The sequence below is a fragment of the Pteronotus mesoamericanus genome, unplaced genomic scaffold (genome assembly GCF_021234165.1).
Source record: "Pteronotus mesoamericanus isolate MK-2021 breed Mesoamerican mustached bat unplaced genomic scaffold, CSHL_Meso_final contig_78, whole genome shotgun sequence".
Classification (NCBI taxonomy): Eukaryota; Metazoa; Chordata; class Mammalia; order Chiroptera; family Mormoopidae; genus Pteronotus; species Pteronotus mesoamericanus.
Genome location: NW_026555258.1, coordinates 2,805,107 through 2,832,290, shown reverse-complemented (window position 1 = coordinate 2,832,290; position 27,184 = coordinate 2,805,107). Strand labels below are relative to the sequence as shown.

General features: G+C 56.1%; 1 protein-coding gene across 5 annotated transcripts in view; it reads right to left on the bottom strand.

Annotated features, from left to right (window-relative positions):
- Positions 1–952: 952 nt before the first annotated feature.
- Positions 953–27,184, bottom strand: part of TSC1 (TSC complex subunit 1) — a 42,601-nt gene continuing 16,369 nt past the window's right edge. For 2 of the 5 annotated variants that reach the window (XM_054584176.1, XM_054584177.1), the window contains exons 4-23: positions 26,052–26,155; positions 24,877–25,029; positions 22,755–22,899; positions 21,355–21,509; positions 20,911–20,984; positions 18,231–18,406; positions 17,302–17,417; positions 16,858–16,969; positions 16,442–16,563; positions 14,736–14,805; positions 14,164–14,268; positions 13,377–13,935; positions 11,851–11,894; positions 11,066–11,232; positions 9,909–10,091; positions 8,659–8,769; positions 7,856–7,978; positions 5,410–5,597; positions 5,168–5,329; positions 953–4,776 (exon numbers count right to left, since the gene is read on the bottom strand). In XM_054584176.1, the coding sequence (XP_054440151.1) occupies positions 4,248–4,776; positions 5,168–5,329; positions 5,410–5,597; positions 7,856–7,978; positions 8,659–8,769; positions 9,909–10,091; positions 11,066–11,232; positions 11,851–11,894; positions 13,377–13,935; positions 14,164–14,268; positions 14,736–14,805; positions 16,442–16,563; positions 16,858–16,969; positions 17,302–17,417; positions 18,231–18,406; positions 20,911–20,984; positions 21,355–21,509; positions 22,755–22,899; positions 24,877–25,029; positions 26,052–26,155 (3,398 nt within the window). In that variant the 3' untranslated portion in view covers positions 953–4,247. The remainder of the gene's footprint in view (positions 4,777–5,167; positions 5,330–5,409; positions 5,598–7,855; positions 7,979–8,658; positions 8,770–9,908; positions 10,092–11,065; positions 11,233–11,850; positions 11,895–13,376; positions 13,936–14,163; positions 14,269–14,735; positions 14,806–16,441; positions 16,564–16,857; positions 16,970–17,301; positions 17,418–18,230; positions 18,407–20,910; positions 20,985–21,354; positions 21,510–22,754; positions 22,900–24,876; positions 25,030–26,051; positions 26,156–27,184) is intronic. The other 3 variants (XM_054584179.1, XM_054584178.1, XM_054584180.1) reach the window with 3 other exon arrangements.

The window sequence follows — 27,184 nt, the reverse complement described above, 5'->3', positions numbered from 1 at the left end:
AAAAGCAGTCAGTTAAAAAAAAAAATCAGTTTCTCAATGATGGGACCCTTCACTGCAAGCCAGACACACACCGGCTTCATGATTGACTCAGAAAACTAGGTTATGACAGCGCAACCTGTTCCTCCGTGACACAGCTGTGGCCCACAGAGGTCTCCTGCAAAGTGACCAATGATTCTTCCTAGTGCAAAGCGCCCGGCTGCCTCTCGGAGGAGCCAGAGCGTCGGCTGCGCAGGGCAGCACGTACCCTCCCGTCCGAGCGCTGCGTGGAGGCGGGGGAGGAAGAGGCGGTCTGGGGCCTCTACCGACCGCCTCCAATGGGCCCGGGGACAGGTGGCTTTGTGGCACTGGGAGCGGGATGGGGAGGGAAGCCCCCGTGCCGCCTCAGCACGAGTCAGGGCCAGCGGTAGCGGGGGGCAGGGGCTCGGCCGGCCCAGGCAGGCATCCCGCGCAGCGGTAGCCGCTCCTCTCTCAGGTGAGCACACAGAGACGGCAAGATGGCGTGAAAAGCCGGGAACACTGCTTGCCCTGGGCATGCCAGAGTCACGGCAGGGGACACGAGACACCTGGGGACAAGGGTCACAGCAGCAACCTAGGGGCCAGGCCCCAACCTCAGCTGGTTCTGCCCCCGCTAGGGACAAGCCTCCTTGAGTGCAATCAATTCCTCTGCAGCAGTGTGTGTGGGGGAGGGGGTGTCAGAGAACTCTGGATGTAAACAAACACACAGCATCTTAGACCAGGTATGGCTCCTAATACTCACTGCTGGTCAGTTTTAAAGCCTGTACCTCAAACAGCGAAAACGCAGCAGAGTATGACACGCTAACCTGGGTCACGCGACAGGACAGCTCTCGCCCAAAGGGAGACACGCTCCTGGGTGGGGCCGGGCCGCTCTGGGACTGCCCTGAAGAGAGGGCTGGCCCCTGTCTCTGCACAAGGCGGGGGCACGCCGCCTCCGCCTCCGCCGCGGTTCGGGCGGAGCCTGCCCTCTGCCCGAGCCCTCCCCTCGCCACTGGTCCACGCTCCCCACCGCTGCCAGGGCTTTGCCCAGGCAGACCACCTGCCTGCATAGCACTTCCTTTCCCTCACTTTCCCCTGTTCCCTTCCAGCTTCAAGTGGCCTGTCCTGGGATGCAGGGGACCTCCACAGGCCAGCGGGGGCACGGTTGTCAGGCGCTCTACACAGAAACCCACAGCTGCAGCCTGGCTGCCAGATCCTCCCGCCCCCGCACACCAGCCTGTCCTATCCTCCTCGACAAGAACACCAGAAGCTTCACGTGCTGCTGCCCACGGCGGCTGTGCTGGTGCATGGGCTGGCTTTCCCACGGTCAGTGGCTTTGGGTCCCGACCGGGGCCCGAACAGTTCACCAGTGGAGAGGAGCCGGGGCTCCCTCCCCGCGGGACGGCACGCACGCTCCGCTCACAAAGCAGCTCACCTACCACTTCTCTCTCTGCTCACAGAGCCCAGTGAGCACCGTCAGCTACTTATTCCCGGAGGCTTGGCAGCTCTCTCTCCTGGAAACCTGACAAGCCCAGAGGGGGGCCCGTCTTCTCACCCGCCTCAGCAGGCCGGCCGCCTCCTCTCCAAGGGGGCCCTCCGCCCCTCGCCGCCCAAGCAGCGGCCTCTCTCCCCGGCCCTTGGACCCCAGCCGGTGTCCTGATTCGCGACCAGCATGCCCTCCCATCACACAGTAAAGATTTTCACGTCACAGCAGGACCCGGCCAAAGCTCGTTTTAAGTCATTGGTTCCCATCGGACGCAGACCCACACTGACCGACCTGCAGCAGACTGGGGGCGCGCCCTCTCTGGAGACCACGCTGCTCTCCCCCCGCCCCCCGCCCAGAGGAGGCTGTAGTGATCCTATTAGGAACCTCACGCCGCCCAGGAGTCAGCCTGCCACCTTCTCCGGGCCCCTGCCGACCCTGGTTAGTGTCAGGTGGGACTGGGACGCTGGCCAAACACTGCCGGCCAGGGGGCCTGCTTGGCCCCGGGCAGAGGCCATCCGGCCCGTGCCTGTGAGCGCCGTCGGCCCAGGCTCCGCGCTCGCGCCTCTGCCTGGCCAGTCCCCGCCGATTCGCAGGACCTCCTCTACAGTCACCTTTCCATCCTGAAAAATGCCTGTTGACTCCTGACAGGTTTACCAATTCCAAAACTAAGCAAAACCTCACTACCGAGCCCTTCGCGACATAAAAACCTACGTTTCTGGGCAGGGCCACTTCCATGTGGCTCCAGGCCTCGGTCTCCAGCCCTGGCTGAACCAAACCCACAGCCCCCGGAGCCTGAAGGGGGCCGCACAGCTCCTCTGGCTCGGCCATGTCGAGACAGGGCGGACGGATGCCCAGGCCCGAGGCACGCGCCCGGGCCCCGGTGCAGAGGCCGCTGCGGAGCCTCAGCCCGTTTCCCCCCGTGGCGTCTCCTTCCCCGCGTCTCACCATCGGCCCGCGAAGAGAAAACAGCCTCCTCTCTTCAGGCGGGCCGCCCTGCCGCTGCACGTCAGTGAGAGACAAGGCTCTGATGAAGCGCTGGGGCCTCATCTCCTGGGCTTAGGGACAGGCGGGTGGTTAGAAGGGTTTCCGCACTTACTCTCCACAGTATCTCTTTCCTCTCCACATCTGCGCGTTCTCCCTCTCTGAACCCGGACGAGGCAAACACACGTCCTCGACTTCACGCTTTCCTTAGGACACACGTGAACTGAACGGGTGGCGCGACGCTCCCTGGGGGACACGCACCACAGGACAGCGCTGTGCCCGGGACGGCCCCACACAGGCTGGCACGGGTCGGCCACAGCCCCGCGCTGTCCCGGGCAGGGAGGTCTGCTCACACGGCCGCAGTGACGTGGAACCTCCTCCCCTCGCCCCGTCTGGCGCGGGGGGCCAGGCTGTTGGCTGCCGCACTTGCCCTCCCTCACTGGAAGTTCCCGGGGGCGCCAAGACTTCCTGCCGTCACGTGTGTCTTCTCCCTCCTACACTTGAACTCCGAGAACAGGAAGCAAAACCGAGCCCACTGGCTCTTCCCCACCAGTCTCTCCTCACCGCTGCTGGATCACCAGGCGAGGATTCTTAGGCTTCTAGCATTTACTCCGGGAGCGTCTGCTGAGCCTGGGTTCTCTGCCACCGCCGACGTCCTGACCGGTGTCACCTCTCCAGAGTGCGTGCGGGCCGCCAGCCTCTGTCCGCACGGCAGGATTCCGCTGGACACGGCACTGCCGTCACTGGCGTGTCCGAGGGCAGCGGCATCACGCTGCCTGGAGAGTCGCCCTTAAGTCAGAATCGGGGTAAAAGCTGTTACCCTTCCGGTGGCCTAGACCCTACTTCAGCAAGGCAGCTCTGACCACCTGAGAAACAACAGTCACAGAAGCTCTGAGAAAACCCTGCGGCCCTCGGAGCCTGGCTGCCGCAGGGTCACAGGGAAGCTGCGCCCAGAGCGGCACGGGGATCTCCGGGAGCCGACGGGGTCGGCCCGGCCCAGAGGGCGGCTCCTCGTCCACCGTCCCTCAGGTGCCTGCTTGCGCCCCGGCCCTTCCGTCCTGCACACAGCAGGCTCACCCACACGCAGTCTGTGGTCAGAACAGTACCAGTTTTCGAGCAAACACCGAATAAATAAGAGGTAGTGGGGAGGCGGACAGGCTGTTCCCCAAACGGACTGTCGTCTCCACCGTGCCAGCTCCAGGCCTGTTCATACAGAACTTTCTAGGAAGCTTAACCGCCAAAAGAACATATGGGTGACTGAACCATTGCTTTTCTAACCTGCTGCTTTAGATGCTGAACTTCAGAACCAAAAGCAGCATAAGAGTATCCTGTAAAAGTGTTCACGTAAAGGTGTCAGCTCTGCACACCACCTCCTCCAGGAAGGGCAGACAGCATGTCCCCTGCGGTGCAACCTGCCACCGGCTAACGGGGAGCCCGCCCGGTTGTCTGAGCTTCAGGGAGGACAGAGTGGGGTGTCGGACTCGACATTTGGCCTCATATTGCACTGGTTCAAAGGACTCGACCACTGGGGGCAAGGAGGAAAATAAAGCTACTGAGGAATGCAAACTGGCCCTCGGGTTAGTACACGCTGCTAGGTAAATGGGGGGGGGGGGGGAGGCATTTCAATGCCAGACCCAGAAACCGTTCCGCATTGGGTGAGCTGTCAAAAGGCCCTGCGTCCCTCTCCCGCCACGTGAGCCGCCGCACAAGCCCCGCGAGCAGGAGCACGGGGACGGCGCCCGCCCCGGCCTGTACCCGCGCACAGGCTGACGCTGCCCGCCCACCCTTAGCTGTGTTCAGGATGGGCCTCGTTGTAGTCCATGATGCGAAGCTGTCCAACACTGTCTGGGTTCGGGGGACACGGGTGCGGGCTGTCGGGGTGCAGGGGGGTCTTGGCTTCCACGCCCAAGTCTTTGCCCGGCTCTGTCTTTAGGGTCTCGGAGAGGCTGCCGACGGCCATGCCGTCCTCGTCGCACTGGCTCTCACTCTTGTTACGAAACAGCTCCCGAGCCTTCATGCCCAGGAAGCTTTTTGAACTCGGAAGCGAGCCAACAGTCGTGGGGAGGCCGGCAGAGGGCTCGCCCACGGCGCTTTCCCACCGGCTGCTGAACGGGCCGGCCCTCGGGTTCGGCGGTTTCTCCGGCGTGGACAGCTGGCTGCTGCTGCTGCTGCCGCCGCCGCCCCCGCCTCCTCTGCCTGCCCCAGCGCCCCGGGCGCCGCCAGGCCTGGGGGGCTTGGTCTCACCGTTGCGGCCAGGTGTCTCATCGCTGTGCCCTGTCACAGAGTCCGAGCAGCTGTCATTACAACAGTCGAGCCTGTAAGAGACCCAAGGGGAAAAAAGCGCCGGTGACCACGGCGCTGCGGCGGGAGGCGCACGGCTGCTCACGCCGGCACGGACCGCTGCCAGCCGCCCCTTGGCGACTACAGAGGGCGCAGGCACAAGACCTCATCAGAAGACTCCTGGGTCACACCCTAGGGCCCCAAGCAGCAACCTTAAATATGGATGCCCGTGGGACCGGGTCGAGGGACTCGGGGCCAGGAGAGGGAGCGTGGAGGTCATGGGACACCGGGTGGGGCTCTGGGAGGGACGGGGCCGCGGGCCGCCGGTGTCTGATCAGGCTGTGATGGCTCTGACCCTCGCCACGCAGTCCTCGCTAGTCCGCGGCGTCAGTAACTAGGCCCCTGACGCCAGCTCTTTGTTCCTACCTTTCTTCTGCTGCTTCCGCTGCTTCTGTTTTTTCATCTTCAAGTTTCTTCAGGAGGCCGTCTTTCTCCAGCCTGCCATATAAGTCTAAGATCTTCAGTTCAAACACCTGCGTGACCCTCTTCTGCGCCTCATACCTGCTCTCTGCCGCCTGCAGCTGCCCCCTGGAAGAGACAGACCACAGGAGTGGGAAGCCCCGCTGTGCCCCGCCCCACGCCACAGGGCCCCTTCCGACGGTGGCTACCTGGCCTGCAGCTTGACATCCTCCAAGTACTTCTTCTGCTCCAGAAGAAGGTGGTCCTTCCTGGCCAGCTGAGATTCCAGTTCCAAAATCCGTTTCTGGGAGGTGTCGAGCCTCTGACTCTGCTGCAGCACATGGCTTCTGTTCTTTTCCAGTTCTTTCCGATACGCAGCTTTCATCGTTTCCACTTCCTAAAAAAGGGAGCGGTGTCAGCAGCTTCAGGGGACGAGTGCGCTACGGCCACTGGAGGCACCCGGCAGTAAGGCCTGAGAAGGCGCTGGGCTGCGCTTCGGCGCCGCGGCCCGGGACGGGGCTCGCAGGCGGTGCTAACCAGGGGGCCTTCCCTGAAACCTCCCTGAAGGAAACCCACTGCAAACAGAGATGCTCTGGCACAAAAAGAACCACCACCGCACGATCAAAAGAGCCGAAGAAACGAAACGTAGGTCAGGGAAACAGGCAGTTAAGGTCAAGCACCTCCTATACTTTTATGCTTAAAGATGATACATGTCAGTGAGGAGATGACAAAGGAGGCCGTGACCGCACGGACAGGGTGAGCGACGGTAACACCCGTCGGCGGAACACAGCCCGCGACACCGGCCTCAGCGGCCCTTGTGGCCCACGGCAACTGTAGGCCATTGTTTACCTTCTGTGCCTCTCCTGCTCAGACCGGCCACCGGGTGGCTGGGAAGGCAACAGGGCACGCGGGCCCCTCGGGCAGCGCAGCACCTGTGGGCCCGGGGCCCGGGCAGCGGTGTTGCTCCCGCCGCACAACGGCCAGCCTGCCGTGCGGGCAGCCCACTGAAGCCCCAGCGGAGGCCACCACTGACACTCAAACGAGATGGGGAAGGACGCTTTGCGAACAATTGTGTGTTCCATTTGTGCTGCGTGTTCACTGTGGTAAAATGTGCATGACAAAATTCACCGCGTTCGCTTTATTTAAAAAGGTAAGAAGCCATGAGGAGCCCCACAACAGCACCCCCGCCTCAGGGCAGTGAGCTCTGGGCAGGCCAGAAAGCCCGTACGTGTTTTCCATGAAATAAAAGACACGGTTTTCATTTTCACCAGTAACTTTATTGATCTGGCCGTTTTGAGTACGTTGGCTATCTCCTGCTATTGGCTTCCAGTGGGTAGAGGCCAGGGGTGCTGCTAAACATCTTCCAATGCCTCAAACAGCCCCATGGCAAAGGATTACTTGGCCAAAATGTCAAAAGTACAAGAAACTGGCACACACGTTGCAGTGATGAGCGCAGCTGGCCCAAGGACCCAGCTGATGGGACCGGCCAGCGGTGAGAGGGGGAGGACCCAGCTTCCCTGCCGCTGTCCCTGCGCTGCTCACGTGCCCTGGGGCTGCCTCTCAACAGAGGCAGTGAAACTGCTTACTGCGGAGCCCCTGAGCGCTCCCTGTCGCTGCTTGCAGCAGAAGGCCGCTTCCAGGGCATGGGCCGTGCGACGCCCGGAGCCCGGCCGGCCTGCTCAAGGCCCCGAGGGCACAGGTGCTCTTGCCGCAGGTGGCACAGGGCCGTGCGGCCACACCTCTCTCCAGGGCGCCAGGGACCTGGGGACGTCTGGGTAGCCTGTCGCAGGCGCTCTTCTCCCGCAGGTCTGCCCCCCCACCCCTTTCTTTCTCCAAAGCCGTTATGCTTCCAAAATAAGTGACAGCTGGTTTCTAAAAAAGTTCCACATGCAACTTCCTTCTAAAGGGAGTCGGGACTTGGGAGCTGCGGAGCTGAGAAATAAGAAGTAACCCCATTATAAAAACTACACCTCCCTGGTTCTAAGACGACTGTGTTTGGCCAAAAAAGATGCTTTACAAAGCACAGCACAAGCAACCCGACAAAGAAAGCCCACGTGTGATGGAGAAGTCAGTGACAGGAAACATCTGAGCTCCTGCTGTTAAAATGCCATTCCCAACTCACTCACTCACGTTACCCGAGGCTATTTATAAAGCGACACAAAACTTCTGTCTCAATGCCACTGCTGAGGTGCTCATTAACGTAAGATCATCCTGGCACTGGCCTTATCGCCAGGCCTGAACGACCACCCACTGAAACTAACTTCAACGTTCAAAGAAGGAGGCACGCACAGCAGTATATGCCCCAGTCCTCAGGGTTATACCTCAGAGCCGACTCCTCGGCCCCCCACCCCCACCACCCCCTCCATAAAAGGGGCTGGGGCAGGAGAAGGGCAACACTCTCGTCACCACCTCTATATCAGTTCTCGTCGGGCACTTTCGAAGACACCTGAGATCCAAAGCCACCCGGCCCAGGAAACAAGCTCACGGGAGGGCTGAGCGGTGCTTGGTCGCTCAGCTGGGTGGGATGGGAGGGGACACAAGGGCCGCAGAGCTCTCTGCTAGGAGACAATTCCCAAAGCCATTCTGGGGCCTGCTGCAGACACCGCCGGGGCCCACGAGCGTCCAGCAAGGGCCGGGCTCCCGCACCCAGCCTACCTTTGTGGTGTCCGAATGCTTGTTCTGCAGTTGTTCCAGATACAGCTCGTTGACCTCCCCGAGAACCAGCAGCTGCCTGTTCAGGAACTCCATCTGCTGCTGGACCGACTCACTGTTTGAGAGCTGACCAAAACACATGAACAAGCAACAGGGGGTCCTCAGACAGGGAGCCAGCCAGGCGCACCCCACGTCCGAGTGAGGCGGCATCGACAGCTCCCGTGGTTTCAACTCCCTGACCCAGCTGGTGCCGAGGAAACGTCGGGCGCGAAGAAAACGAACACAACTGCACTTCAAAATTGTGCTGGCAAAGGGGCAGCAGCACCGACGGGCCACAGCACGGGGGCCACTGCAGGACACCTGGAAGGAGGCGACGGGCAGGACCCCAGCAGGGGCCTCCGTCCAGGGGACAGAGCCCCTGGGAAGGCTCACACATCCTCGACCAGCTGGTCGCCGTGCAGTGAACCCCATGCAGACAGGGACCACAGCTCAGAAACCTGAACAGATGTGGCACCTCTGTGCACAGGCGATGTGGGGACGCCCACCCGGGACACTTGCCGCGAGGGCCCAGGCGGTCCCCACCCTCGGGCAGGCCATCTTGTGCGTGCGGGCACTGAGCTGTGCCCTGGCACCTGCCTGCTCCATGTCAACAGCGCCAAAAACGTCAACCAAAACGTCTCTGGATCTTGCCAACTGTCCCCTGGGAGGGCGGGGCACACTCGCTCCCTGTTGGGACCCCGACACAGACACGCACGTGACACACTTGTCCCGCCTGAAGGAAGGCGCCCCAGCCCGCCCCCTCTTACCTTCTGAGACACCTGGCTGAGCAGCAGCTCGGTGTGGCACACCTTGTTGTTGGCCTTCTTGAGCTCCAGCCGCAGCTCTGCAACCATGTTCCTGCAGTCCTCCAGCTTCGTCTGCCCAGAGAGACGCCTCGTGGTCAGTGCACCGCAGGCTGGCCCCAGAGCACCGCCAGAGCCTAGTTCCTCAGTGGGCCGCCAGGAATTAATTCTTAGTTTTTTTAAAAAGTAATTTACACCCTGGCTTGTGTGCCTTAGTAGGTTGCATGCTGGCCTGTGAACCAGAAGGTCGCTGGCCTGGTTCCCTGTCAGGGCATATACCTGGGTTGCAGGCCAGGTCCCCGGTAGAGGGCGCACAAGAAGCAACCACACATGAATGTTTCTCTCCCTCTCTTTAAAAATAAATATTTTTTCTAAAAAAGTTATGGCCCTGATTGGTGTAGCTCAGAGGGCTGGGCAGCATCCTGCAAGCTGAAAGGCTGCTAGTTCGATTCCCGGTCAGGGCACAGGCCTGCACTGCAGGCTGATGTTTCTCTCCTTCTCTTTCTCCCTCCCTTGCCTTCCCTCTAAAAATAAATATTTTTTAAGAAAAAGTAAGTTATGGTGGATTTCCCAGTTTATAATTTGTTTCACCAAGGGAACAAAAAGGCCTCAGGCTCCCAAGTTCCCAAACTGCAAGGAGGGACTGCGCAGCAAACTCCCAGGGAAGCTGCAGGATGTTTTATTTTTGCGTGAAACACAGCGACATCTGGTGGTCATCATGTGCACTACTGGCTGGAGGTCGTTCAGTTTCAGTACAAGTTCTGGCCCACGGATGACGTCATCTCTTTGCAAAGCTGGGCTTCTAGTGGTCAATGGGATAAACACCACCAGGCGAAAACCAGCCTGAGAAAGGACGCGAGGGCGATTCCAGGGTCTGAGGCTGTGCAGTGCCCAAGAGGTGCGCACACAGCTCTGGTGAACGACTGTGCCCTTTAAAAATTTTAAATTTATACGTGTTATTTCACCCAGGCACTAAGCCGTCACTAAGCTGTTCAGATCCACGTGGCAAGCAAAGCCGCCAGGTGCCTGCCTGGGCCGCAGAGCGCCAGGAGAAAGCGGCGGATGCACGAAGGGCGCTGGCAGCCTCTGCCTCGCACGGGACGGGCCTGCGGGGGGACTCGCGGCCATGGCCTCTGCGATGAGCAGGCCAACGTCGGGAACGCGACACGCGCCTGGTGGGGGTGGGGGCGGGCTGTGGGCGCCGCGGCTCATACCTGCAGTTCCTGGCTCTGGTTGTAGAACTCTTCCCGGTCATGCTGCAGCTGTCTGATCTGGCTGTGCAGCTGGCTGACCACTGTGTCCCGCTGCTCCTGGAGCTGGCTGTATCTGGCCTGTTCTTTCTGCAGACTAACCTTCCAGATCTGGATGTCTTTCTCTTGTAACTTCAACTGGTCTTTCTAGCAGAGACAAAAGATGTCATCATTTTAGCTGCCTTCCAACGTGGGCAGTGGCGCTCAGATTCAAATGCAAACGTTTCATCCAAAGGCTTAGCTACCTAGAAACTGTAACTAGGGGCCCAGACCTTGACAGCTCTGCTGTCTAACCTGGCTTCAGCTCAGGGCTGCCAAGGTTCACATTAGCAAATGGACACTGAGTTGCTTAAAGAACTTTTCTAGGGATCAAGTTGCCTCCAATACCTGCAGAGGTCTGACCACCAGCACGGCTGCAGTATTAAGGCCACTAAAGTGATGAACATTTACAGAACACCACCGTGTGCCAGGCTTTGAGCAAGTGCTACTATTCCTCTCATGTTACAGACCATGTGACAGGCTCCAGGAGGCTCAATTACTTTCCTAAGTGGAGCCAAGGTCCAATCTCCAGAACTTGTGGATTCACAACTGTGCCCCAAGTTTTGGGCCATAAAACAGCTTCAGGAACCCTGGTTGGCGTGGCTCAGTGGATTGGGCACCAGCCTGTGAACCAAAGGGTTGCCAGTTTGATCCCCAGTCAGGGCACAGGCCTGGGTTGCAGGCACAGTCCCCAGTAGGGGCGCATGAGAGGCAACCAGACACTGATGTTTCTCTCCCTCCCTTTCTCCCTCCCTTCCCCTCTGTCTGAAAATAAATAAAATCTTAAAAAAAAATAAAAAAAGCACCAGGAGAGCTGGTTTCACACTTGGAGAAATAAAATGATGTTTTGACCCTGTTATCATCGTAGCCAATCACGAACACAAAAAAATCTGCTGTCCCCATGGATTCCAAGATCTGCAAGGGAGCTCGCAGCTGCTCACGTGTTAACCTCAGAGATAAGGTGACCTGCCGGAGCCACCCGGTGAGCTGAGCAAGGATGAGGAAGTCCAACGTGGCTCGGGGCTGCTCTCTCGGGGGTGACCGCGGTGACCCCCCCCCCCCCCCCCCCCCACAGCGCTCACCATCGCCGCGTTGTGCTCCTCCAGAGCCGCCGCTCTGATCACCTTGCGGAGGAGCCGCCTGTTCCGGACAGCGTGCTGCTGCCTCTTAAAACGCTCATAGAGCAACTGGTTGTGCAGTAAAAGCAACTGGTTACGGAGGGTGCGGATCTCATCTGAGGGAGGAGAGCCTGATTTTAAAGCAGAGGGAGGGTGGCAGAGGTGCCTCTTACATATCGTTCAATCAAGCGCCCGCCCTGCTCCGTTAGCTTGAGAAACCAATTCTTTAAGGAACAAGCGGCCATTTGCAAATGGCCGCTTGGTCCCCAGCACCTGTCATTCATTAGGAGACGGCAATTTCTACCACCTCTCTCCCTTTTAAAGGATTGCAAAGGGCATAATGTGGGGTGACTCTCTGAGAGCATTTCTCCTTTCTCCCCAAGAACTGGAACCACAGGGACACACTTCCAACATCCCTTTTCTTCCCTCTGGGGGACGCCTTCCCCCAAGAAGCTCTCAGTGCTATTTACTACGCTTGGGGCTCAGTGCGGGGAAGCCTGGCGTGAGGTCTGCACCTCTGCAATTCCGCGAGGCACGCGACGTGCGCACTCTTTGCCACTTTTCAAAAATAGCAAATGCTGACTGTGTGACACTTGAGATGGTCTTTAACAGAACGGACACACACGCAGAGGAACAGCAGCAACAGGGAAAGATCTGTTTCCTGCAGGGTCCCTCCCTCAAGCACAGAAAAGGCCACAAACAAGCAGGGTCCATGTGGGCTGCACATGGAGCTGAAGTAACAACTTTACCTCCAAAGTGGGTCCAGTCCACAGACTTGCTGGGTAAAGACAACCTAGGAAGAAAATTTTGGAATAACAAAATCACAGATCTTACCTTAGAAAAGACGTATCTGGACTTCTCATGGCAGCAAGGTCAGGTCGCTTCCTGTGGCGTAAGAAAGTCTCCCGCGCCAAGTCCGCCTGGAGTCTGCGGAGGAGCCTCAAGAGCCTCGCACCCCAGGATACGCGACCCCAGCCCCTGGTGTGGAGAGGCCCCAACATCAAGCTCACTCCGCACATGTGCGTTTGCTCAGCTCTGCCAGCGACTGGCAACCGAGTGCTAAGGGCTGCCCTCTCTGCTGACACACACAAGGAAGAGCTCTGGGGCGAGAAGCTTCCGTCACCCGAGCTTAAAGGAAAAGTAGGTCATTTACCTGGGCCTATTCCACCAAATTTCATGTAAAAATATGTCTTGAATATTATAACCTCTGTCAAATTCTACCTAAGACTGTTACATAGAAGAAAAACGAAAACTAGCATTTCCCAAGAGCGAGTTGAGAAGCGGCAGAAGATTAAGTCTTCCCTTGTCCCTTTGAAAAGGATAATAAAGGTTGCACTCTGACCGGGTGGCTCAGCTGGTTGGAGCGTCGTCCCATACACCAAAAGGCTGCGGGTTCAATTCCTGGTCAGGGCACATACCTAGGTTGTGGGTTTGATCCCTGGTAGGGGTGCATATGGGAGGCAACAGATCAATATTTCTCTTTTATATCTACGTTCTCTCTCTCTCCCCCTTCTTCTATCTCTAAAATCAATAAACATGTCCTCAGGTGAGAATTAAAAAAAAAGTTTGAAAAGTGTATGACAGATTTCTAAGAAACCATGTGTGCCATCTGATGGGAGGGGGCCACTCTGAACTTGCATTGAAAGGCTGTTGATTTGATCTTCAACCTAATGAACTCTGTCACCAAACAGAAAGACCACCTGTAGCTAAACAGAGAGGGACACTGTGACAAATATTCCTATATTTGAAATACCATAACCTCACCCTCAAATTTTGAGAACAAACATAAAACATAACGTGGTGGCACCAACAGTCTACATATAAAGACTCATGTTAAAATGGAACATTACAGCCTGACTGGTGCAGCTCAGTGGAGTGAGTGCTGGCCTGCGAAGCACAGGGTCGCTGGTTCAATTCCCAGTCAGGGCACATGCCTGAGTTGCAAGCCAGGTCTCCAGCAGGGGGTGCACAAGAAGCAACCACACATCGATGTTTCTCTCCCTCACTTCCCCTCTCTCTAGAACTAAATAAATACAATCTTTTTAAAAATAAAATGGAACATTACATTAGCAAAGGTCCAATTCAATATGCACGTCTACAGGACACACAGAGTCGCATATAAGAAAGGTGACAGACCGGAAGGGTGTCTGACCAAACATGAGGAGCGGCGCGCAGCCCTGGATGAGAACACAACCTGTCCACGCCACCACCCCAACCCCCCGCCACCTCATGTGGCAGCCGCCACCGCAGGAGGCGGGACCGCGCCAGGCCTTACTTGCTCAGCTCCTTGCTGTGTGCGTCGGCCCCCTGCTGGATCAGCCGGTCCAGTATCTCCAGCGGGGAGGCAGCCGGCGCGTAGTCTTCCTCTGCGTTTCCTCTCGCTTTCATTAACAGTTCCTCAGTCTTCTTGCAGATAAAATGATGGGCAGTCCTTGGCAATGCCACCTCGAAAAGATGATCGTAGGGGGGAGGCTGCCCACTCCCAAAGCCCAGGCCCCTCTGAGGCGGAACTTTACAAGGGCTGGGTGTGAGGATGCTTGTCTCCAGAAGGGTCTGGAGCCCCCTGTTTCCAGCGGGGCCTTCGTCGGTGCCCGCGCTGGGCAGCTCTATGGGCATGAAGGCTTGCTTCGGCATGTCAGGTCCCAGCTTGTCCTGGGAGGGGGTGAAAGGCTCGGGGTGCACGGCGGCACCGGGGACGCTGGAGGCGGTGGAGGGAGTCTTCCTCGGGCAGCCTGGGAGGCTGTCCTGGTAGAAGGGAGAGTCGAAGCCTCCCCGAGGAACCAGAGGCTCAGCGTCAGCCGGGGTGATCTCGGAGAGTTCTCTAGATATCGCCGCTGAGGGGGGAGGGGAGACGACAGCCACCACGGTAAACGGGCCGCCCAGAGGGGCAGACGCAGAGCAGCATCCCGGCCCCCAGTCCCCGGCCCCTGGCCCAGACAGAGCTCCGCCTTTCTCCCCACCAGAAAAAGGCTGAGCAGGCCTGGGAGCGCTGACGGTGACACCCAGCCCCGTGGCCTCACCACCCCCCAGCGCCCCCGTCGGGGCCCAGACCCCCAACGCACCTTCCTCTTTGTCTTTCTCAAGGCTGTCTTCTTCAGAAGCCAGGTCACCCAGAAACTTTGGAAGATCGCTTAGAGGGACAGAGCCTTTGCTGGCAGAGAACTCTTCTAAAGAGAAGCCAAGACAACTCAAGTCTAAGCAGCACACTGGAGATCCCACAGCTGTGCAGCGGCTTCCGCTGCGACAGAGGGCGCCCCATGATCCTTCCCGCTGAACGGCACACGCAGCTGGAAACGGATCCCCTGGGGCCACTAGAAAAGCTAACACCCTATCAGTGATCCAGCGAGAGGCGCCACAAAACCAACCCTGCAGAAAATAAAGCTCTCCGGTCTCCACGCTCGCAGAACAGATAAAATCGCAGTCTGACTAGCTCAACACCAGGCACTGCACCACAACAGGTTAAAGCTTTTTTGCTAATATAAGCTCAGGGTTTAGACTGGAGCACAGGCTTCGTTACCGCGAGGTCCTGGGGCTTCGCAGTACCCCAGCCTTCCCCTGCTTCCCCACACAGCCCGGCTGCAGGAGACACATGAGGCCAGGCGGCTGGCCAGCCGGCCAGCACCGGGAACCTTACCTAGTCCTCGCTCGTTTGGGATGTGGTGCTGTCTGTGTAGACAGGGCCTTGCCGAGTCTGCTCTCTCCTCCTGAAAAGACAGGCACCATTCACATCTCATGGCGAAGGCTGGGCGTGTGTTCTCAGGTATAAAAGAAACACCCCAAATGTCTGTATTTTTAGATTAGAAAGATTAAAGGTTAGCCCAAGGGTTTGCAGGCTGTGTTGTCTCAGGATGCCTTCACAGTCTTAAAAATTAATGAGAATCCCAAGAACTTTTGTTTACGTAGTTATATCTAGTGACAGTTACTGGATTTGAAATTAAAACAAATTTTAAAAAGTCACTGGTTCACTTAAAACTAAGAAACCCCTTACCTATAAACATAATATATATTTTTATTTAAAACAAAAGCAAAAACAAACAAAAAACCTTCCATTCCCTGACCAAAACTAAACGAGGTGCGCAGAGCCGCCCTGCACTCTGCAAGCACCACCCTGCGCGGCCCTGGCGGGGGGCGGCGGGGCCCCGCCACCTCAGCCTTCCGGTAGACACAGCTTGGCGCTCTGGCCAATGCATGGGAGGAAGGCTCCGGGCCCCACAGACAAGTAGTGGTCAACGTATGTCAGCAGGCGCTTCGGTCACCATGGATATCCATCTTTGATGTTGCGCCCGAACCTGACACGAGGTTATTTCTCCAAGATCCATTACAGTGTGAAATCTGAAACCGGGCAATCGTCTGTTCACGCCGGGCACCGTCCACGGGCCTACCCTGCACCCTGAACGCACCTGCACCTACGCGTGAACCTACATCATCATACTTTGGTCACCTAGAAAACACTGGCTCACCACGTTATACAGATACGTTGAAACACTGCACTATACAATACTGAAAACTCAAATTATTAACCAAGCTTTCCAAAGCATTTCAGTCTTATCATGAAAGTCTAGGGGAAGCTATCAGGCTTGTTGGGGCAGATACCAGGATTTTAATATTCTAATGTCACCTGGAGGTTGAATCTCATCACTGGCAACAAACACTGTCAGTTGTTTCGCTTGAGACGACGGGCTCAGTTCGTCATGTAAGACACTAACTGGCGGACACATACTTGGGTCTGAATAACCAAAGTCCGTCTGTCGGTCACCCTTTACGATGAAGCTGGTGCTCTGCCCCTGTGAGAAACAGCAGCTGGGGCGGCTCTGCCCTCAACTTCTGCGCGGGCCCGGCCACCACCGCTGTGCTGGGCAATGAGGCGCTGGCTGCCGCTGCCTCCTTGTCACAAAGAACATTACACACACACAGTCCCGAGGCCGAGGCTTAAAAAAATTACTAATTTTTACTGCTTTCTGTAGAACACACTTTAGTTCTTTTGTTTCCCTCTTAACTGAAACATGTCAAGGAAGAAGGCGGGTGCCTGCCGTGACGTGGGCCCCGGGGCCAGCTGTCTACCCTCCACTGTCTGTCCACCACGTGCTCAGTGCGTCGGGGCAGACCGCTGGAGGACAGCCAAGGGTCGCTGTGAAAGGACTTCTGATCTAGTGGGCTCCCAGAAGGGCTTCGGGACCCCTGAGTCAGCTGACCACACAGGAAGACCTGCTCGTGAGTCTATTTTCAAATGCTCTGGTTCAAATGCATCCCATTTTAGACCCAAGTTCTATCTGGCACAACAGGCTTCATCAGATGAGTCTGCGAGGGCCCTGTGCTTGGGCAAAGGGAGACCGCATATACCTTCCGGGGGGGCATGGCCGCAGGCTGGGAGAGGGACACGTGCACAAAATCATCCGCAGGGCAGAGTGGGGCCGGAGGAGGAGAGGTCGCGGGGGTTCCCAGGGGCGTTCCTTTTCCACCTGCTCAAAGACAAGGACAGAGTACATTGAGCCCAATTACTAGAAAAGCTGCCGAATTATTCTCAGCCTATTACTGCAAAGAAAGCCACTAAAGTTTACTTTCTGGGGATCTAGGCTAGTCTCTTTTTTTAGGTTCACTTCCCATGTTCTAGAAGCCCCAGAGGTTTGCATAAAGTGTCGACATCAGGTTTACTGCCGCAGGTGGCCCCCAAAGTCACCGTCACATCTAAGAAACTGTTTCTGGTCAAAAAAGGCAGGCCCAACCGACCACCCAAATCCAACCTACGACACACATACCAGTTGTACCAAAGGCTTTACTGCAAGGGTGTGACAAGTCAGATGGGACAGTTCCGGGAGAAGTCGGCGGGGTGGTCATGCCGCACACCACAGACGGGCTCCACAGCGTGGCCTGGAAGGTTAACAGGGCGTGTCCGCAGTGCGGAATGAACGTCAAGTCACCCAAGGGTTATACCCACAGCCATCAGGCCTTCAAACTGGGAAAGGCCTCTTATCAAAGCTTTGTCAAGAGACAAGTTACATTTTCTAAGTCTAGATCCCAAGAGAAACCAAGTGGGTTTTATCAATACAATCTACTCTTAAAGGTAACTTGTTCTAAAATGAGTGGTGTGAGATTTTCCCAGACCACATGCTAAATCCTGACCCAAACGGTCAGCTCCAGCAGTGAGCAGGGAAGCAGGCGGTGAGCGGGGAAGCAGGTGGACACACTGCTGGGCAACATACTTGTGGCGGCTCCACTGACAGCCGCGCCGCAGGGAAGCTCAGAGGTGGAGGCAGCCGCCCCGGGGTGCTGGACAGCACTGGCCGGGCTGCGGAGCGAGGGGCGGACGTCACACTCCCTGCAATGAAGGGGGAAGAGCATGCGGCGTTAGCATGTGCCTTCTGATTATTCTGAAAAACATGTACGGTCCTCTAGCCAGGGGTGTCCAACCTGCAGCCCAGCACAAAATTGTAAATTAACTTAAAACATTATGAGATTTTTTTGTGATTATGTGTTGCCACGTATTGAACGTGTGGCCAAGGACAACTCTTCTTCCTCCAGTGCGGCCCCAAGACACGAGCAGGTTGGACGCCCCTGCCGGGCTAGACCTTCAATATAATTCAGTTCTCTGCATCTACGAGTTATCTCAGGGGAGCCCTGACACCCCCGGGGACAAAAGGACCATCTCGAAGTGCCCGTGGAAGCGCAGCCCAGGAAGGTCGCTGCCGGGCTGTGCTGCAGGAGGCCCGGCGAGGCACAACGGAGGGAGGCGCCACGGGCGCGGTCCCCAGAGGGGCCTGGACCTCTACCCAAACCCGACGCCAAGCCGTCCATGCCCTCAGGCCCGTCGGGGCCACGCCACACGCGCCTGAAAGCAGGAAGGTCCCCTGCAAGGTGCAGCCTGACATCCACTTTCTCTTCTAAGTACTGAAAGCACAGCAGGTCTGCTGGTGTTCGACCCATCAGGGAGGGGGTCAAGGACATGGGACTAAGTTAAACTTGAAAGAGGAATTAGGACAAAGTGGAGGCAAACTCAAATTTTAAATATTTGGAAATAGCTCTTAGGAGGTAAACTAAGTCTCATTCTAGGAAAAGAAACATAAAGTCAACAAAAGCCAACACTGCTCTCTGAGCCCAGGGGCCGGGCTGAGGGGCGCCGCCATCCCGTTACCGTAGCTGTTCTGCGTGTCGGCGTAAGGGCTGGCGGTGACTTCGGCGGAGCGGTGAGGACAGCGGGCTGAGTGGCGGTGAGACACAGAATAGCCATCTTCGTACGAGGCTTCAGTAGGGTCCAAGGAGATTTTGGCACACTCGATTACGACATCGTGGGTTTCTAATTTCTTCCACCTGTGAAAGGCAAAGAACGGCAAGGACTGCAGACTGTAACCCATTCATCAGTCACACACATGTGAGTGCCGGCTCCAGCCGACCACAGACCCAAGAACGAGGCGCAACCACACCAGGGCCAGGAGAATCAATGGGAGATGAGCCACTCGTCTCACGCACCTGGTCCTCCCTATTTAAAACGGTTACACCGAGTTACCAGAAACTAATCTGAAAGAAGCATTTCACCCACAAAAGGCCAGGCATAGCCTCACAACAGAACACGAACGATGCGACACAGTCACTGGGGAAAACCTCCTGTACAACAAAGGCGATCAAGGGACACAGAGCCCTGGAAACTGCCAGGGAGTGAGCCTGACCTACGGTCCCCAAGCCAAGCCTTGGAACCTAAGCCACCCCTAGACCACAGTATGGTGTAAGCAGTCTCAGACCTAGAGAAAGCCCATGAGGATGTTTAAAGAATTGTCTAAAGATTCTGTGACATGAGCCACGGCTCCACTTCTGAGCACCTGGCCTATGGAAACAGACATACCCCAGGACGCATAGCGACACTCAGCACAGCATGGCTTGTAATAGAGAAGAAAGAAGTAACCTGAAGTCCAGCCTAAGAGATACAGTCTGCAGAGGAGAAGCTGCGACACCCCCAGGAAAAAGCCTGCTTCCAGCAGGCCAGTGATCCCTACGAGGGAGGGCGGGAGGCCTAGAGGGGACATTCTGGGCAATGAAACAGTCTTCAGTTGTGAATGTGACTGCTGTCCAAACGGAGGAGTTTTATTGCACCTTACTAAATTATACCTTACTAAAGATGATTTTAAAAATCATGCTTTCAAAGGTTAAATGACATAAAATGCTCAGGATATAATCTTAAATGAATAAAGGATACAGAACTACTCAGATACACAAGTAGATATAATCACACTAATTCAAATTAAGAGAAGTTATGATGTTTCTTCTTTTCCTTCTTCAGTATTTGCCCAATGCTGTACAAAGCCTTGATCATTAACACATTTACTTGCTGAAGCACAAACTATCTTTCTCTTAGACAATACAATTTTGCTATACCTGTTTCTACATAATTAGTAACCCAATAGACTTTCATCTTCGTGTTCCCACGTTTACAGAAAAACAGCCCAGATTGAACAATAAGAATAGACTCCTACCAAGGGACCTCACAGGAACTTTCAGAGTATCATGAAAACAGGGAAGATTCCGCAGGCTTCCACAAGGAAGAGCACAGCAAAGGCAGACGATCAAAAAGCAGAGCGTCTTCGACGTCGACAGAGACACTGGAAGCAAGGGGGGCAACGGGAGAGCGCCTCCAAAGGGGCACGACTCCTCCCCAGGAGCCCAGGCCCGGCCACACGTGCGCCCTCTCCCGACACCACCGGAGGCGGCGCCTCATGGAAACAAGAGTGTACCTCGAAGGAAGCCCTGAGACACCGGAGACGGAGGCCCTGCGGAGGGCAGCAGCACAGGGGAGCCCCGGGAGGTCCGTACAGGCGCACAGACGCCCCCAGAGACAGCGTGTTGCGGGCCATCACTGTGGCTCCCGCTGCCACTGGGCTGCTCTGCGCCGAGGGACGGAGCGTCTGGGCCACCCTGGACTAGAAGACGCATCTGCGCTTAGCTCACCTCGATTCTACACGGACGGAGTCCCTCCTTGCCTTCTCTGCCTGGGCCACCCGAGGACCCGGCCCGGACGACCCCGCCCAGAGGGCCCTTCCCGAGAGCGCGCGCCTCTGTGCTCAGAAGCAGCGAGCAGAGCGAACTCCTCCCTTGGCGGCTCAGGGCCTCGCCAGGCGCTGTGACCAGGCGGGCTCCGTCCTTCCCAGGACTCACGCGTGCCCTCGCCCACTGACTTCTGCAGAAGGGGAAGCTGGGCCAAGATTCAGACACTGCTCTCGCTCTCGTCTCCCAGACCCGTCTCTGGACGGCAACGCGACTACCTTGTCCTGAGCCAGGCTTTGCTTCCTAATTAGTTCTCCAAATGAGACAACACGCACGACAACAGTACAGAGGAAAAACAGAATGTGAGCACAACGACAAGGACCGCCAGTGGGGTGGGCAGCACTGGGCCTGGTGTCCTCCAGTGAGCGCCCTCCAGGGAACAAGCTGGGCTCCGCAGGGCCCCGCGGAGCCGGGGAGGAAGGGAACCTGGGAGGCTGGACTCCGCCGAGACTCCGCACAGCCACGCGTCTCAGCCACACCCTCCGCCCCTGCCTCCCACGGCCCCCGCGCCCACCCGCAGTGCCCACCACGCAGGCAGCCCTCCCGGGGCCCTGCGGGGCGTGCGTCTGCATGGCGGCTGCCTCCGCTCTGCGAAACGCGCTCCAGCCTGTCGGCCAGGAACAGGTTCCAGACGCGCACGCGCCCTTCCAGGCGGACTCGGCCCCTAAGCGGAAGGACCTGTGCTCTCCAGAAACTCCTCAGGAAGGACGTCATGTCCTAGATCCCACTGTCCGTCTCCCGAGAGACTCCGTGAACTACAGCGCAGGGTGTTTCCGTACCTCCGAGGGTCCAGTTCATGGTCCTTGGATCCGGTCACCAGTTCTGGGTGAATCCGCACATGCTCCATCATTGGCTGGAAGGGACCAGTTGACAAGAAAATGGCTTAACTTCTGTGGTATCTCCACACAACAAAATGTTATTTGACAATAAAAAACAAAGAATGCTGATATGTGCTACGACACGGATGAACCTTTTAACGCTGTATAAGGTGAAAGGAGCCAGTCCCAAAAGACTTCACAACATGGGATTCCCTTTGTGTGCAATGTGCAGCACAGACAGACTATAAATGCAGGAAGTAGATCAGTGGCTACCCAGGGCTGGGCGGGGGGCTCGGTCTGGGGGACTTGGTTTGGGAGGAAGGTGGGATTTCTTTTCAAAATTCCCTCATCTACCATTTAATACAAAAGTTACAGCTGCGGCCTGTCTGAGCGGTTCTCACGCACCTTGACCACTTCCTCAAAGGTCTCTAAGTTCTCCTTCATGCTGTAGTGAGAGCGCAGGAAGGAAACGAAGTTGCACGGGTACATCCCGTAGAGGCGGTGGAAGAGCGCGTAAACACTGGTGTGGAGGTGGACTAGGGAGATCTCTGCCACGTGGCCTGGAAAGAAAGCCCCCGAGGGGAGACTCTGAGCCAGACACAGGACTGGCGGGTACAGGGCAGACGTGGCCGAAACTGCCACAGGACCCCTTGCTGGTGGGCATTCCCACCTGCTCCACAGAAAGGGGGAGGTTTCTACACGTTAATGTGAGCACAGTAGGCGGCCCTGTTGAAAATCCACTGGTGGCTCCCTGCGGCCTCTGGGTGCATGCCAATCCACGTCACGTGACCCCAAGGCTCTGGCCACTCTCGTCCCTGCCCTCCTCTCCACTCACCCCTTCCAGAGACCCCAGACATTCCCACTACCGGGCGGCCTTTATAACAACGGCCGCTGTCCCTGACGTTTCTAATCCCCCCATCCATCGTCCTGCTCAGCATGTGGCCTCCGACAGAGGCACCATCTTCCTTCTGTGCTCTCAGGGCCTTGCACTGTGCAAGTGCATGACATTTGTGAACAAGTGTGTGAGAGCCTTTTAAAATCAGTACGTAGTCTTAGCTTTCTAAATTTCTTAACTATAGAAAGAAAAAACTACTGTCCTGAAACGAGCATCACAAAGAGCTAAGGGTGGAGGGAAGAGGACTGAGTTCACCAAGCCACACCTGGGCCCAGTGGGCGCCCCAAGTCCACAGCGCACGCTCAGCTCCTCCCAGTAGTGAGGGCCCCGCCTCACCCCCGGGGAAAGCCGACTACAGAGCACAGCACCCACGGGCCAGGCCGTGCTCGCAGCCCCAGGCCCCTGCCTCCCTGGCTCGCGCATCTCGTCCCGTCGGCGTGAACGCTGCGTGCAGGACGACCGCAATCCCACGTTCCCCAGCTTCCAGCTGCCGCGTCGCTCTGACAGAGCTGCGCTACCTGCCAAGACGGGGACGCACTGCATCTCAAGCGAGAGGACGACCTGCACCTGCACAGGCCCTTGGAGCCCAGCGCTCCGCTCTGCCACAGCAGGCCGGGGGCGGGGGCGGGAGCGCTCCCCAGGCTCACTCCAGGCCACTGCGCTGCTCTTCCATTCGCTCAAAGCCAGGAAGCCTCACCTCCCACCGGCCCTGGAGGCCGGCAGGAGAACAAAGCCTCCTCCGCAGTTGCGCCCCTCTCTGCCCGCAGTGGATGCCGCATCCAGGCCGCTTCCTCTTCGACTACAGACGGCACCCGCGTCCCGTGTCCTTCCCTGGCAGCCCACGGTCCGCTCCTCAGTCATGAGAACGTCCGCTGGGTGGGGCGCGCCAGGTGCCCGGGGAGACCTTTACCTGGTTTCTTTAGGCACCACGATGAAAGACGGCCAAAGATGTCAAAGAAGTCATGCAGGTGCTGTTTCCCTGACTGAGGGATCATTGGCAGCATGGTTATCAACACCAAGACCCCGGTTGTGAGGACGATGACATCAGTGTCCACCTGCACAGGGAAGGCGAGCAGGGAGAGAGAGCTGTGAGGCGCAGCACGGCGCGTGGTGCGGAATACCAGGGAGCTCAGGAGAGAGGCTCCTGGGACTCGTCTCCCTGCCCCGACGGCCCTTAGTGCCCCGAGGTCTGAGAGGGACAGCACTGAGGCAGAGCCTGCAGGAAAAGTGCTGAGGGCCAGCCCGGGCTGCCGGACACAGGCACACGGGCGAGGGGCATCCCCTGGCTTGGCCCCCGATGTGCCGCCGCCCCAGGGCGTCCTTCTTAGAGCACTCAGTGGAAGCCAGAGAAGCTGCTTTTTTTAAAATTGAATGTTTTTTTTTTTCCATTACCATTTAACCACCTTATATCACTCTTCCCAGAAGCTGCTTTTTAACAAAACAAAAGAACATTGCTGTTTTTGTTCTTTCAACCAAATCCTAAAATATTTATTTTAAAAATCAATTTAAAAACATACTAAACTTTGACAAGTAGTATACTTCTTTTTAAAGGATTATGACAGAAGTGGAACCTTAAGAAATTAGTACAGTACTAACAAGTCCACTTAATGGCTCACCTTCACACTGTTTGGAAATCAGCAAATAAGAGATGAGGTCATGACTTCTCACCATGCCTATGATTTAAATATCGAGTCATATAACTTAAGGCTAATTGAAGACACTTGATACCTAATGGATAATAAATCACCTAGACTAGCGACAGCAGCTCACCTGGCCCATAATTAAGTCATGACCGTTCGCCAAGGAACTGGAGCTCAGATTTAAGAAATGAGATAGTTACCCAAAGACCCCCACGGCAGCTAAGACAGCCATCGCTCCTAGTGAAGAAGGGGTCTGTGAGCTAGTCTGGAAATGAAGTTTTAAATACGTTTAGTTTTCACATCACGGACCACGCCTTTCGTTATGGTGGGGATCTAGTAAGAAGAACATACAACACTGGTAGAATGTACAATGAGTTCCAGTAAAAAGGACTAACCCTGATATTTATAACATTCTACCTGGAGCCTTGGGTGGCAGCCCATGAGAAACTTCCAAGGCTTACCATTTTGGAAAACAGTAGCAGTCTTGCAATCCGAACCAAATGGTGTGCTTCAAAATTGGATTATAGCCTCATCAATCCAGTAGTTCAAAAAAAATTAAGTTGTTAAAATTGTTCCTGGCTTTTTCCCCAATATTACATGCCTGGTTTTATGACAACCTATCAGTGTGACTCCTTGGGACCCACCTCCAGGGATCATAAAGCAGTCTGCTCCCTTGTTGGCAGAGACAAAAATGGCGCTGCAGGGGGCTGTCCGGGGCAGACCCAAGGCGCTGCCTGGCCGCGGCGGGCCCCGCGGGGCTTTCCTGCACCTCCGTGAGGGCAGGCCACCCACCGTGACCTCGTCCTCCTGCTTCGCAGACAAGAGGCAAGTCCAGGGACTAGGGCAGACTACGCAAAGGGCCCGGAGCCATTCAGCCAGCCGCTACCGAAACCCAAACCGGACAGTTCTGTTCAGGTTTTGACTGTGTAGAAAAACTAAAGGTAGTGCAGAAAAGTAGAATGCAACTCAGTAGGCATCTCAATTGGAGCTGTGACCTGGACAGGCCCCTACATGGTTAAAGGGACTTCTGAGCCCTGTCCCTGTAAGCTAAGAAGCAGTTGAGGAATGGGGCAAAGACAAAGCAGCACGTTTTTAACTGAGGGAAGGTTACTAGCAAGGATGACATCGAAGAGCGCTGGAATGAATGATGTGGAACTGGCCTGACGGAAACGTTACCAGATTTGCTTAGATAAAGGTTCCTCGACAGTCCGTGGGCTGTGCATTGAGAGCGTGCTCAGTCCCGACACTGGTATTCAGCAAGAAACACCAACCGCCTAGAAGTTTTCAAACTCTCAAAGTTAAAATCTAGCTGCTCGCTTGCTTGAACTGACTCAGCATGTCAGAAACCACACGCACAAAGGCATGGCATGTGAACCCTCGCCAACAGCGTACCTTGAGGCATTTCAGTAAAGAAGGTAAAAGAGGCGCCTGAGAGAGCTTATGCTTCCAGGACGGCTGCAGCCGAATGACGTGCCCCAGCAACGAGAGGATGGGTAACCGAGAGGTGGCTTTGCCCACGTATTCGTTCATCTTGTCCAAGAGGTGCTAAAAATGTGAAAGAACAGAAATATAGCTCAATAAAGGGGGGCGGGCAGGCCGAGGGAGCCAAGGGAAACCGTCGACGAACACACAAGGCTCACAGAAACACGGGTGACAGCAATGGACCGGCCCCCCCAGGCCTCCCGATGCCGGGCAACGGTCATGCAGGTACAGAGGTCCCATTCAAGATTTGTTAAACCATGTGGCAAACAAAATGCTGCTGCCTCTGGCCTGAGAGGACAGCCAGTCTGCACCTCCTGAAAGCGGGTCCCTGTAACACGGGTCTGTGGGTGGAGGCGGGGGCCGCAGACCCACAGGACGCTCCTTCGCAGACCCCCTTTTTAAAGTACGAACAGGCCACTTATTACCATGACCACAGGTCCCCAGCCTGCGGCAGCTGCTGAAGCCATGAGGGGGTCCTGCTGGAAGCAGTAACTTACTGCTACAGTAGCACCATGGTTTGGCCCCAAATAGCAATCAGGCAATAGCACAAGTTAAAATTCAGCCCAGAGTGAGAAAGATAAGGCAGACAATGGCGAGGCTGCCCGGCTCTGGCTCAGTCGCCAGCACACGAAGTCAAGGCGTCTCCAAGTCTGCTGTTACAGTGCCATTAGCTGCCAATCACCAACAAAATAAGGGCAGGAGCAGAATATAGGACCCTCACGTGCTGGGGAGCGGGCCTCATCCCTTGGCATCGCCCCTTAGTCATTGGCACTTAAGATTTTCCCAAACTGATGAGAGGTCGAAAACCCTGCTCAAAGCGTGGGTTTAGCGAGGGGCACTTTATGGATCAAAGGGGCATTACACACTCACAGGACTGATTTTCCACAATTGCCTTAAACAGCAAGGTCTGAAAAAGCCTCTGAATTTATTTAATTGTGTAAACTGTCCCGGAAACGTAGGCCCCGCAAGTGACCCACACATGTGCCGATAACCTGGGCACGAAGCCCTCTGCGGCGGGCGCACGGGGCAGCCGGCACAGCCCTCGCCAGGACACCTCCCAGCTGCCCCCGTGCCCTGGCGGTCACCTTATCGTGTGGCTCCTGCAAGGCCGTCAGGATGTGCAACACTTGCTGAGAACTGGTCTCCAAGTAATAGTCCACCAAGGTGTTCACAAGCATTGGACCGCGGTCTAAAGAAAGAAAAGGGCAGTTTCTTGTCATTATTGCCTTTAGTGCTAAATTTACCTCCAAGAGCTGCCTAACACAAAATCCAGAAAATGTTCTCTCTCTGCTACCCAGAGCCGAACTGCAGTTTTTCTTCCTTATATTAAGTTTAACCATAAGCTAATATCAAGTTTATTTGCGTAAATATCCATAAAAGCACATCAAATGCTATCTTTTCTATTACTTCTTTAATTACAAAAAAACACCTCTGTCTATTGTTAAGAATTCAGACTACCTGAGAGCCCGTAAAATTTAAAGCCTCCTGACTCCTAGCTCCCCGCCTCTTTCGCAGAGACACCCTTGACTTTGGTGCGTGTCTTTTCAAATGTTTTTCCACTTGTAGGATCTCACTCACGCTCACGCACGCACACGCGCACGCCCACAGCCTGCGCCTGGGCACTCTCACGGCCTGCCGAGGAGGCGCCGATGCCTCCCCCGTCGGCGCCCAGGACCATCCTCCGCACTGGCCTCCTGCTCTCGGCTGCGTGGCCCCACACAGTGAAGGCAGCCATTCACCTACCGAAGGATGCCTGGCTTTTCCCAATTTTTGACTATATTTCATTTGAGGCTATAATGAAATACAAATTCTTGTCAGTGGGCAAATGGCATGTAATTTGGGGGGCTGTTTTTCTGTTTCATCCTCACCTGAGGACATTTTTTCACTGCTTTCCAGAGAGAGAAGACGGGGGAGAGAGAGACACTGCCGCGAGGGAGAAGCAGCGACTGGCTGCCTCTCGTACGTGTCCGGACCAGGGACCAACCCGCAACCTGTCAGTTACAGGACCACGCTCCAACCACGACGCGCCAGCTCGGGCAAATGGCATGCGTTTTTAAGTGGATGACACTGCGAAAAGGCTGAGCCCCAATTTTTTCTCCTGCTAACAATGTCCATTTCTTTTTTTTTAATTTTTAAAAAAACTTTAAAAAAATGTTTGGTTCGCAGGCCGGCACTCAATCCACTAAGCTACACCAGCCAGGGCACAATGTCCAATTCT